Consider the following 13,691-nt stretch of genomic DNA (forward strand, 5'->3'; position numbering starts at 1 on the left):
TAATATATATAACAAAATAAACCAATATACGCCGTTCTGCTTCGTTTTTTACTTTATGTATCTTTGACTAATATCTTTAATTAAATGTGTCATGCGTTGACTCTTATTTCGCCGTTTACTTTGTTTATTTTGTTATATATAAAGAGTCTTTACACCGTTGTTATTTAAAAAAAATAATACTAATGGATCTTATTCTAATAAGACACTACTCTCCAAACTCTTTGGAATGAAATCTTACTCTAAAGAGTGAGAGAAATCTCATAAAAGTTTTATAAAAGTAGTAAAATTTTCACTCTTTAGAGTGAAATTCTACTCCAAAGAATTTAGAGAAGTAATAATGATGTAATAATGATGAAAATAAGTGGGAATAGAAGTGACCGCGTCTTTGGGGGGAAATTTTGATACGCGGATTTTTCGCGAGCGCTTCTCTCGCTCGAGAGTTTTCTATTGCAATATATCAAACTCACGTCTTCTTCGTATGTATTTTAGCGGGGTCGCGGTGTCTTGTGGGGAATGCAGCAGCAGTGGCACCAGCGATATCACAGAACCGGGCTCACCGTGCAGCACCAGCAGCGACGAGGGGGTAGCTGCGATACGCGGCACATCCGCCAGCCCGCTACCGTCTCTGCCCAAGCTGGCGCCGTCATCGCAGCTCGGTACCAGGCCCCAGTGGCCCTGGACCCCGCCGTTGGCGGCGACCGCCTGCTCCACAACCGCGTTCAAAAGGTTGAGGGGCGAACCCGAGGCTGGCACCCTTCCGCGCTCCGGCGCCGCCGATCCCACCTCCAGGGGGGCCCACGTCAAGGCGAACGGAAAGACGGCTGCGGGCGGCCAGCACCACCACGAGTCCCAGGGCAAGATCACGGAGTACTTCAAGACGCAGATTAAGCCGCAACAGCCGAAGGTTGATACCTATTTGAGATAGAGGCGAAACAACAAATGTGTCAGGAAGAAGTACAAGTATTTTTCATGTGGATAATAACTAAGATGTTAAAGGCAAAAATTTTGATCTAGACAGATCTAGAGAGATCTTTTTGTAAAAAATGAGTTTTCTCACAGTTATCCGCAGATACCCGACTCACAATAGTTCTTTGTTTTGAAAGAAATGTAAATTTTGTAAGATTGACTTTGAATGACACAGTTGGTGTCTATAGTAGAGGTAGCCCCTCGCAACACAAAGGCAATCGACAGATCTTGGAGTCTAAGAAAGTTCTATGAGATTTTACAATTTTTCCGATTTTAATTTCAAAAGTGAAAATGAACGGACGCCCGCATCTTCTTTAGTCTAAAGACTAAACTTTGGCTAAATTTTAATTTAAAAATTGCAGAAGTATTGATTGCAGTGGAACTATGCAGTACGTTTACCGTCATCGTTCGTTATACGTTCGTTTAGCGACTTTTGATTCGCAACTCGTAGAAGTCAATTAAAGGAAAAGTAGCAAAAGAAAATATTTCTTCGATTAATACCAATGTTACAACGGAAGTGTCGAAGATATCGACCGACTTTGCTTCGCGCGAACACTTCTGATACATACTCATCTTATCGGCGAACACGCGTTTATCGGATATTGAATTAGCCTTTTTTAACAAGCTCGCGCGTATAGGTCTTTTCCAATAGGTTGATATTAATTCGCGGAAACTGTTCCCGTTCTATCGATCGACAATTTAACATGACGCGTTCTCGATAATTCGCATTCACATCGCACCGTATTTAACGCTAAACGTGTCTACAAAGCTAAATTAATATTAGACAAAGCAAATCACTGTACATCGATGCAAGAAGTATGATAAGTTATTCGTCATAATGCGGAGTTTTACGATATGGGCTGAATGTTTTTTTGTCTAATACACGATTACTTCGATGTCGCTCTTATCGCGATCCACATAGTGACTTCGCTTCGGTAAAGAAATATCCTTCTTTAATACTGAAATATTTCTCAAAAAGTATTGAGGGCACCATATAAATATTTGAATAGTGTTTATAATTAATAACTCGCTACATTATTTAACGGTCACAAAAATTTGTTACTTTATTTTCGTAAAAACTGGATATGTAAATTCATACTGAAACATTATTAAGTACTAAGATCTAGCTCAGGCCGAGCAAAACATTTTTCTACTTACAATTAGTTCTATTATGTGTCGGTCTAATGTCATTTATATTATTATGTTACTTTTTTGATCTCCTTTGAAAAAAGTTGCACTGTCTATTTTTCTTCAATTGTCTTCGACACAATAAAATTCTAACATAAGCAACCTTTGTTACGTAAATAGTATTGAAATTTTTTTGTTATGCTTATAGATAAAGAAAACGAACGAAATGGTATTGGTAGCGAAAAGCTCAGAATTTCGAAGGCCACCTATGGTGCAGAGGAATAAAGGCGGCCTCGCTAAGTATTTGGGAACCGTGTCGTCCAATACAAATCGCAGTACTGTGACCAACGAACCCTGGGAAGTGAGAACACTGACGTCATCGTCGACGAAAAAGGTACCGCTGGTCATTGTGCCAAGGGCCAATGGCAAGATCGACAAGAAACTACCGAAGCCACTGCCAAGTCTGCCAATCTCGAACGACGTACTGAAAAATCTGCCCAAGATCTCATCCCTTAGGTATAGATATACGATTTATTTTTGCGTGTCTTAGCGCGATAGTGCTGATTGATTAGCTAGTCAATTAACTAGCTAATTTTTGCTAATAGACGCACATTGAGAGTTTCCCAGGCAACATGTGTGTCTCACAAAGCTGTATCAAAGGCGTATTTCAGGCTTCACTTAAAAATGAAACTTCTTAAAAACGTCTTCAAACATCTTTAAGACTTTCCGTGTAGCTCGGATTTTTTTTAAACATTGCTTCATTATATCGTTAATTTTTAGTCAAAAGAAATGGAACACGGTAAGTAAAGGTTATTTCCTGATTAATGGCTGCTTTTCAATTTTTAATATAGATTAACTTCGGACGTAAGTATCAATTCAACCAAGGGCAGCTCTCCGCCCGCTACTGCCGCCTCGTCGCTATTGGGCGAACCTTTGGATTTCAAGGCAATCTTGACGAAGCCGCACGTGAACGAGAACAATAATCTAACGAACAGTTGTGGAAGTATTCTGGGAGCGTTAAGATCGCAAAGCGGCCACGAATCCCCTATTTCGAGGTTATCTCCGCCATCGAAGGAAGACAGCAAGGATGAGGATGGCCAATCGGCGCCGATCGATGTTGATGAAGATGACGTTGATGAAGAGGACTCTTTAGGTAGCGAATCGAAACCGTCGCCTATTCTTTCGGCACCTACCACCATTCGATTTCCGGCACGAGCACCCGAGAAAGATAGATCTCAAGCTACTGATAGCGGGATCTGCCGTTGGGATAAGTGCGAAGCCAACTTCGAGTCAGTGGGTGGTCTTTTGGAGCATTTACAGGTAATTACACAACAGATAATGTTTTGTCATACATTTTTTATCTTTGCAGAAAATGTTCGTTGATCAGATCCTCGTATTTCTTATTTGAAAAATTCAACTTATTGATATAAAATATAGTTTTTATGCACAATTTGTGTATGTTCTTTATAGGCTGCGCACATCAACACGCAAACCGGTAGCGACAATTTCGTCTGTCAATGGCAGGGATGTAAGGTACAAGGTAGAACTTCATGTTCTCGACGATGGCTGGAAAGACATGTTCTGTCTCACGGTGGCAATAAACCCTTTCGATGCATTGTCGACGGTTGCGGTTGCAGATTCAGTTCTCAGGTAACGCGCGTGTTTTTCTCTTACAGCCTTTATGCTGGTAATATTTAATAAAATATTTAGAAACTAATCTATATATTCAGACCGCCCTTGAGAGGCACGTGAATGGTCACTTCAATCAGCCGGAAACGAGCAACACTAACGGAAGACGTAGTTGCGAGAACGGTGGCAAGCTCGTTAGGAGGAATGGCAAGAAGCTTAGATATAGGCGACAACCTTGGTCTGGTGAGTGTCATTTCGCTATTTTACGCTGTTTATAGATTTGTTTTTTTTTTCCTCTTAAAAATGTTTTATAGATTGATAAAAAATGATACATGTTAATATTGAGATATCATTGCAGCGAGACTTTTTGATTACTTTGACTCGGGAGTAATGGAGGGTCTTCAGCATAGGCTACTGGAATTAGCGACATCGAGGACGCAGGGGCGACTAGCTGAAACGCCAGGAAACTCGATGGCACTAACTAGTCAAGTAAGTTATATAAGTGTATATATATAATAATTATCGCACTGTGCAGCTTCGTAATGTTCGCTGAGACTTACTTCGATAAAATTCCTCTTCCAGGTTTTAGCGAGGAGAGTCGAAATGGACGGAAAGACGAAGGTGTTATTGCGATGGTATCCCCAAGATATGTAAGTTTCCTTATTAAAAAATTAACTTTAACTGATTATACGGATATCTAAAAGGTTGATGATTCATTCTTATCGTGCCTTTTACAGAGAACCGGATGAATGGGTACTAGAATCCGAAGTACAAAGCACGAAGCATGTAGGTATTCGCGAAGCAGCCGCTAGTAATCCGGAACAAGTGAGTTTGGCTCTCTATCCCGCGATAAGCGGTCGCACGCCGCCGACGGTGCGAGCGAAGCAGCGTCGAAAACCAGTAAAGAACTCGTGATAATGCTGGCTGATCGGCCGGATACCAGAACTGACCTAACGAGCACTGATATCTCAACCTTCTTCGAAGTGAAGAAGAACAGAGTGCTGCCGTTGACATGAGCACGACACGGTCTATTCAACACTTCCTGGTTGGTGAAGACGAAAGGCACGACGATGCGACCTGAAATACCCGAACGTATCGAAAGAGACAAAGACCGCTTTAGAAGATAACTAATCTAAAGATAAATGACCAATATGGCTCGCGATTAAAAAAAAGTAAGAATGGTCGAAGAAAATCGTGCAACAGATAAATTCAGGATGTAGTACACAGTAGCGATAAGAACAAGGGATACAGCAAATGAACGAACAAAGAAACGATCCTCCGTCCTCCGTTTTGGGGACGAGAATATTGCTCAGCAATGAACGTTGTCGTTATTTATCGATAGATACATCTACTAATGCGCTAGTTCTACGCGAATCCCTGCCACGAGTACCTCGCATAATTTGACGCTCGTCGGCTTCGGAAGCGCTAAGTCTGGGCCTCGAAAGTGCCTCACCGTGGATACGTTTTGTACCGTCTTCTACCGTGATCAAGATCCCAGGGACAAATGCGTGGTGAAAACGGTAGTAATGGTAGACAAAAAAGCGAAAAAAAAAAGAAAGCAACAAAGAGGAGCTTTTGCGTATTTGGTTTTGCCAAAGGAAACAGAGGTCGTGCACAGACAAAATATTTAAGCGGTAGTTAACAATTTATAAAAAGATAATCACTCTGGTGGCCTTAGGATTCAATTAATATCTAACATCGGCCCCTTGGCACTTCCGGGAACTGAGTATCTTGGCGATCTCCGACGATGTTTTGAAAGAACGGAAGAGAAGGGAAAAGGAAAAAGAAGATGCTTCTACCTTGATTTACAACTCGGTAGAAACTCGCGTCGGCTGTCATCATACGATGACACGAAGAGGATCGAGAAGAAGAAACATGAAAAGACGGAGGAAGATCGTGGACAGCGCGAAGCGGACGCAGAAGACTGTATCAGGAATGTATGAGAGAAAATCGGAGAAGGGTATTTAGACTGTTAGGTGAGAATTCGAATGAGTACGAATGAAAATATGTATGTATGACGGAGAGACTGAGTGTGATAATGCTCCGAATTCGCCGTTATTTCCCTGAATAGGGTGACAGTCTCTCCCAGGCTGGGAAGCTCGGCATGAAATTGAAAGATTGCGGAATAATCGGACGATATGTACGCTACCGAGATTTCTATCGAGGATTATTTCTCTTCGTTCTTTGTAAAAGTGGAACGGAGAGGCGATGTACAAAACAAAATTAAGAAAAAGAGAGTGATTCTCAAGGCCCGAGGCATGCTCGAGTCAGCTTTTGAAAAAGAGATGTACGGCATCGAGCTTGCCTCGTTTCCGCGCCCGAGATGTGTGTTCGATTTCTTGTGTACTTCATCATTCGCGTTATTTTTATCTTTCTGCTGAGTCTCGCGTAGCATGTTGGCATACACTCGTCGCATTAAAGAGCGCAAAATTTAATCGAGTACCAAGATGAAAAGAAACGGGAGTAAGTAAACATGCTACGCAACCATCGATGAGCTGTTACCCTCAAAAGGGGTAAATTACGTACGTAGGCTGTGTTACATTTCCCACGGACTTGTTAAGCAAAGAATGGGTTGAACAAAGAGCGCGACGTACGTCATGTTGTTGCTCTCGCAATTCGCATCGCATGTACGTGACTTCGCAAAAAGAGAAGTTTTTGCGACCACGCAAGCTTCTCGCGGATGATCGCGGAGCAGCAACGCCGCGTACGTGTATATGCATAGCGAATAGAACTTCATATAAATTAAAGCTCGCGAAGGAGAAGAATATGTATCGTGTCGTATGAACGTATTGAACGAGTGAGAGTTGATCGAGAAATAGACGAGACTGAGAGAGATTGACGAGAAAATCAGAATGAGTTGATTGAATATGAATGAGGGATCGAGCGACTGAAAAGAAATGGAGACCGTATGAGACACACAGACAAAGACGGAACGTCATTACACACCAGCTAAGAAACACTGCCAATATTGTAATTAAGAGCTCTACGACATTAATTAATTATTCTTACTATTATTGTAAAGTACGATTGTAAAACCCCAGACATAATACGATTAGCAACAGCGATGGGAATGACACCTTTCAACTTATCAGCAAATGTGTATTCTAGAATATTCGATTTCTGTGAAATTGAAATCGTGATATTCCTATTCGCTATTATTATTCCCTCGCATTGTGCCTGGGGCTTAAGTGTATAATCGAATAGATCTCTAGCTGACGCGCGAGGATATGTAGTAAGGAGGACATGTAATAAGAAGCGGCCGTTCCGATAATGCGTCGTTGTCACGTCCGTTCCACGATATTTTAATGATAAATACTTTTTCTCAAACTGCCCGCGTGTGAGAGGGTGTTCCGTGCACGCGGCGTGTACGGCGCGTCGCGAACGCGAGGCCGCGAGTTGTAAATGTAAATACTTAGTTGAAATTATCGTAACGAAACGGCATATTACACGAATCCTATACTCGCAACCGTAGGTTTGCTACTCGTCGCCGCTAAAGCAAGCCACTTGCGAGCTATCTAAAAAAAAAAAGTATATCTCTCTGTATCCATTGATTTTCGAGCACAGCGTTCCCGCGAGGGCGGCACGCATACGGCGGTGGATTATTCCTTCCTTTTGAGGAAATCGAAAGATAAACACCGAACATAAACGCGTCACTGCCAGAATCACGCACTGCCAGCCCCGTCGTTCTAACGACGCGCCTCTAACGTAGTATCTCTCTCTATTACACGAGCATATATTCGTTCGTATCGTGCTTCTAAGAAACTCGTCGTCGGCTCTTTTCTCTTTATACGTACATACATACATTATACATACATACATATTCACACACATGGCCTAGCCGCAGCCACCGTTCCCGAATTTGTATATTCTTCGAGTGTATGTCGTCGCTCCTAAAGAAAGATTCATTAACATAACACTTTGTGAATTTATTTAAAAATTAAATTGTAACTAAATTCAGTTTTTATGTTTAGACCTTCGTAAATTCAAGGCAATTAATTATTCATGCCTCGAAAGTATGTCTAGAGGTCTATTCTTTTTCGAAGTGGAGTACACTAATGCAACAAGTTGATAAGAAAGAAATATTAGGTTGTTTCACTCCAAATTTATTACATCAGTGTATGTCAATTCAGAATTTTCTTCGAAAAAGAACAGGCTTTACCTAAATGAAGAGGTAATTTATTTTTAATTTTAAAAGATTAATTAGATTGTATAATCTTCTTTAAGATCGGCGATATTCTCCTGGCGCTCATGTATCGCGCACTGCCAAATTTTCATTGAGCACATGATCTAAGGCACTGCCAGTGAGAGACATACAGAATAGAAATGTAAAAAGAGATACCATAGGTTCTGCCGAGGAGTCCTACCCGCATTTCGAATCGACCTGTATATCATTGGGACGACTCCTCAATGCCATACGATGTCTCATGAGGAATCTTCACGCGTTCTTGATTCTGCTTTTGGGCCGAAACACGATAAAATATAAAAATGAGAAACAAAGAAGCAAAGAAGTACTATTAGAGTAATCTTAATGTATTAAAATTTATAAAAAACATAAAAATTCGAAATGTCACTTAAAAGATGTTTTGTGTTACTTTCGAAGTAAAATTTTATATTTAATCCTTACTTTTTTTTTTATCTTCATTTTATATTTTATTGTGTTTCGATCATTCATCATATGTTCGCCTAATTTTGTCCTTTTGTGGCGCGATTATCCTCTCTTTCCGATTGTTATTTCTGTCGTTTCATCTTGTCAATTTTTTATCGCACAATCTCTGCTCATGTAAAATGAATTGTCAATCAAGATTGTATCGATTAGGCAAGGGACCAATCTTTTATGTACGTGAAAACTTATCTGCCATTTCTGGCATAAATAATTGTTTTCATGGAATATGTCTTTCTTTGCAATCGACCAATTAGATCGATTGTATTTCAAGACTTTTTAGTTGATACGCATTTAGGTTTAATTTATTAGAGAGAGAAAACGAGCTGAGCAGAGATTCCTTTAGTTATTAAGTTACTATCATTTTCTTTTTTATATTATTTTCTTAATATTAGTGTAAAGATGAACCGATAGAAAGAACTTTCGATTATTTAAATCGCGCTTGATCTCGTGGAATGGAAGAATCGCGACAAATGGTAAAGAGTGAGAGTGAGAGTGAGAGAGAGAGAGAGAGAGAGAGAGAGAGACGGAGAGGAAAGCTCTCTTCGAATGTTCTTTCAATTATATTCTCGCGATATAAAATTAAATTCGAGCGTATGAGCAATATAAAAATCATGAAAAGGTACAATAAAGGTACGTTAAGTTTTAATTTTTTGGACGAGCTCGGTATGATACCTTAGCGATCCTGTTTACGATAAGTTTATTCGAGTTGCGAATATATTTAGAACGTTCTTGTGCATAATTATGTGTAATGGAGAGTTTAATTCCGATTAAGTATATTCTCTCGTGCGTTATTTCCCTGTTGTAACTAATTGCGAATATGAGTTACACTTGTTCACTAATTACGGTTACATGGACACCTTTAATCGGATTTAACATCCGTAGTTAGTAATTGGCTAATCCCATTCGTTAGAAATTTCATTCTTTAGAAGAATGACTATGATTGGCAAGTTTCACAACTACGATGTTATTAAACCCAATTAAGAGTATCCGCGTAAACGTAATTATTGTCACTAGCCAAGAAAACGAATCGACTGCATTTAGCTAAAAGAATTTTTTAGGCTGTGGCGTGGCGATCGCATTTTTTTGCACGAATCGACAGCGGTAAATAAATTCTCTTCTGTAAACATAAAAGATCAAAAAATACACGTGGTCTAGCCACATACACATGTGCGTAACTGTAGCGTCTCATGTATTTATCATTGTTCGTACCATCGGCCTGCTGATAATTCTAAATTATCGTTGTAGAATCAATATTGAATTTTTTATAATAATAATAATAATAAAGAGATGGAAGGCTGAAAAGAAAATGGGGGGGTACGCGTAAAAGCAGCGTAAAAAGATTTGTATACGTTTGTAATGCACGAAGTCTGGCCGGAAATCATCTCATTTCTATGATTTCTGGTTTTCTTCTTTTTTTTTTTTACACATATTTCGTGCATTTTTAAAATAGAATTATATAAATCAATCCACGCGATGCTGCGCAATACATTAAATAATATAAAGCGTAAGGGAAACGCTAAGTGTTCTCTAAATTAATTAGGTCTGTATTACCGTGGAAAAGAGCAAAAAATATAACAAAGCGAAATACATGAACACTCATTCTTTGTTTTCCTATTGCGTTTTTGGAAAGAATTTTGCGGAACATACACACACATACACACATTTACATAAATGTATATATATATATACATCTGTACTTTTTTTGAACGGTGCGTGCGAGAACGTGAAAGAGAAAAAGAGAGAGAAAAACATTAGCTATAATTAATATAGGAGAAAAAAATATATAATGGGCGCGAGAAAGGGAAAGAATGAGAGGAAAGAATGAAAGGGAAAAAATGCGAAAGAAGTATGAAGAGGTACAGGAATTCTGTGGGCATCGTATTTTTGCAAAAATTAGAAGAAAGCGCAAATGAATGGAATAACGAAAGAATTAAATTTTACCTGTGAGATTCTCCCTACCTACCTTAATCAGAGATTTCATTAAAATAATTATCTAGTAAATGCAAAGTATCTTATTTTCAGAGAATAAATTTTACTTTTCTTTTTCTGAAAATCTACGCGAAAAACTTAAGAAACATTCAGAATACTAATTGCATAAATTTTCAACTTAAAAAGATTCGTGAAGCTAAAAAAATTAAAGAGTGACAAATTTATTAGATTGCATTAATTTATTGGACATGATATTAGAGACATTGGAATACACCTATCCGTGAATAAATTTAGATGTACACAACTGACTTTTCGCGTGAAATTTCTTGGATCGTTCCGACAAAGCCGAAAGAGGGAACTTCTCTGAGTACACATGTACACAAACTCGAGGATCTCACATGGCATTGACGAAAGAAGGAGTAAGCGTTTACAAACATGCAAGGGCTCGGTGCGGCTTTTCAGTTTTCGTCGTACTCGATCGTCACTGTACGTGGATGTAGCAGCGTGTCAATAGAAGTTACAAGGCTTGTAAATGTATAAAGGAAAAGCAACAGCACACCGGGAGATACGGTCGCAGCGGATATTATTTTGAGCGGGCGGCGGCGAGATGGAGATCGAGAGACATAATTTTTCGACCTAAGATTTCTTTGCCGCAGCTCGGGAATTGTAAATAATTGAATGTGACGCGATATACGAAGATATGTGCATATAAATATAGCTTATTACAGATAGTGTTTGCATTTATTATAAATTCTATGTAAAAGCGTGACGAGAGATTCAAGCGATCGCGACGAGGGCCGCCCATATCTTTTAGCTAGCGAAACCATTTATTCGTATTAATCAGTATTAGAAACGTCTTTCTTCCTCAGTTCCAAAGAGTCCTGTAAATCACCGCGTATTTTTATTATTATTTAACTCGCCAGTTTTATTCGATCGATTAATTTTGTGTTTTTTTTTTTGTTTGTTTCTATAAATAATGTATGATATAAACTGTATTATTACGATAGATATCCTTATTGTGCTTTGTGTTGAGCCCTTTATCGCATTGATGAACCAATATTGATCGCGGCCCTGCGAGATTGCTTCGGTTAGAGAAGTGCTTGTACTTGTATAAAAGTAGGAAAATATATTGCATAGTTTAAACTAATATGGTTTATAGCGTGTAGAGAAAAACTTGAAGTATATACACGAGCGGGACGACGAAAACTGATGAGCTCACTTATTTACAATTTAGCTTCGTTATCTCGCAAGCCCTATAGGTTCTTAAAAGGAAATGGGAAGACAATATTTCTCGCGTCTACGAATGAAGCGGCGAGGATCGAGCATGATTTCAATCACCTGAAATATATCGGCCCAGATATTTAGCCAAACGATCTCACGATTTCTCGTCGCTTCGCCGAGGTCGATATAGTGCTTCTCATATCCAACAAGACTCGACAAGACTCAAATTGCGTAGCAAAGAGGGTTGTTTCGCACTGCCAAATAATAATAAAGGAAAAGACAACTTGCGTTTATTGTGTGGATCGACCGATCGTTAAAGCACCGCCGGTGTTCATTAATCCACATAGTTGTTCTGCGAGGAAGAAAAAAAAAACGGAAAAATTCGGAATAAAAGCTAGGAAAGAGAAGCGAAGAGCTTTTCCCGAAGTCCGAGCGAATGAGAGACGAGTAAGAGAGAAATATCCGAGCGTCGAACAGTGCTTTGTCTTTTTTGGATATTTTCATGTACAAACACGAATGACAGTTTATAGCTCAAGAACAGAACATTAAAGAGATAGATATTGTAAGAGAATAATAATAATTTCACGGTTGCGATATCGTATTCTTGTTGTGTCTCTTTACTTACCATTCCCGAAAATAATGACAGATTCCTAATCTTCAGCCAAGTCGAATAATCATCTTCTTACTCTTGTTACGATCCCATCAAGTCTAATTTGATATTTAATCGCTAAAACATCATGAATCGAAAATTCTTTTCTAACCCAAATATAAAAATGAATAAGTTACAAGATTTCGATTAAAAATAAAATGACGTAAATATTTTGACACAATGTCGAAATGTGGAAAGCTATCGCGACACATTATACAAACTAACAGTAACATTACATCACAGTGCTACAATTTCCCACGCAACAATATAAATGTAATATAATACATATTGTACATTACGTTGTCGAGTAGAAAATTATAACATTGATGTAATGTTACTGTTAATTTGTGTTCTGCGGATATTAAGTTTTAGAATTGCATTATATTGGATGCTGATTGAGGCGGAGGCTGGATATATCAAGGAGGATCTTTCATCTCTCTGTGTGCGTACATCTTCCGGAATTCCAGGATGACGGTGAAAAGAGAACTTCAGGCAGATTAGTTGAACATGATTGATTATTATTCATCGTCGAAACATTGCACGTACTTTGCAATTTACAATACAATACCTATAATACAAAATACTAATAGTAATTGCTTGATAATAATATTAATGATAGTGATAACTGAAATATGTGTGAAGATGGAGGACAGGAGGAAGAGGATGAGCGGGGGAGCGAGATTAAACGTAGGAATGCTAGACGATAATAAAGAGGGTGGGTCCAAAAATTCAGTCGGTCGCGATACGATTATCGAGCTAACGGCTCTCAATGGCTCTCCTTGGCACTTGCCGTTCTCACGTCACAGCGTGGTGTACAGAGTATCACGAGAAAAATACACGTACGAATATACTCCTTCGTAAAATGTTCGCCGATCCTTTCTTACTTTCTACAAAGAAAGTTTCGTCAGGGAGATTAAACAGTGGATATAACAAACATTTGGAGTATCATCGAGCGGATCGAGCACGAATGATACAAAACCAATATACTGTTTATATTCATTTGCATTTGCTCGTTCGCGATTTTTACTACTTAGCATTGAATACTTACTTATTAAAATTTCCCGCGGGCAAGTAATAAAATCTTTTCTTCTTTTTCGAGACACTCTGTATCGCACACATGTTGCGTTCCCCACGAGACGCGAATTAATCGGTAACGGGAACTCGAGATATATAAGACAGAGAGGGAGAGAGAGAGAGAGAGAAAGAGCTCTCCAGAAGGAATTAACTAATCCGATAGAACCATTAAAAATCGCAAAATTTCACGTTGCGGCGTGTTTTAGTCCTCACGTTGAGATCGCAATCTTGCGAACCGGTGATTTTAACGGTATTCCCACAACATCCGCGACATCGCGTCTCGAATTTTCCGTGACCGATTAATCCTCGTCACATGTAGAGAACAGCCCTGTGTTGCGCGTCGTGTGTGTGTGTGTGTGTGTGTGTGTTATGTGTGTGTGTATGTATATATATATATACATATACTATACATATATAAATACTTTACTGGTA

At 39.1% G+C, this 13,691-nt stretch overlaps 1 protein-coding gene across 2 annotated transcripts in view; it reads left to right on the top strand.

Annotated features, from left to right (window-relative positions):
* The window catches only part of LOC108748381 (AF4/FMR2 family member 4), a 90,402-nt gene extending 84,911 nt beyond the window's left edge, over positions 1-5,491 (top strand). For both annotated transcript variants that reach the window (XM_018486518.1, XM_018486519.1), the window contains 8 exons: positions 490-904; positions 2,303-2,610; positions 2,946-3,414; positions 3,565-3,744; positions 3,825-3,966; positions 4,082-4,212; positions 4,306-4,373; positions 4,461-5,491. In XM_018486518.1, coding sequence (XP_018342020.1) covers positions 490-904; positions 2,303-2,610; positions 2,946-3,414; positions 3,565-3,744; positions 3,825-3,966; positions 4,082-4,212; positions 4,306-4,373; positions 4,461-4,638 — 1,891 coding nt within the window. In that variant the 3' untranslated portion in view covers positions 4,639-5,491. The remainder of the gene's footprint in view (positions 1-489; positions 905-2,302; positions 2,611-2,945; positions 3,415-3,564; positions 3,745-3,824; positions 3,967-4,081; positions 4,213-4,305; positions 4,374-4,460) is intronic.
* Positions 5,492-13,691: the final 8,200 nt, after the last annotated feature.

This window comes from Trachymyrmex septentrionalis, unplaced genomic scaffold (assembly GCF_001594115.1).
Source record: "Trachymyrmex septentrionalis isolate Tsep2-gDNA-1 unplaced genomic scaffold, Tsep1.0 scaffold22, whole genome shotgun sequence".
Classification (NCBI taxonomy): Eukaryota; Metazoa; Arthropoda; class Insecta; order Hymenoptera; family Formicidae; genus Trachymyrmex; species Trachymyrmex septentrionalis.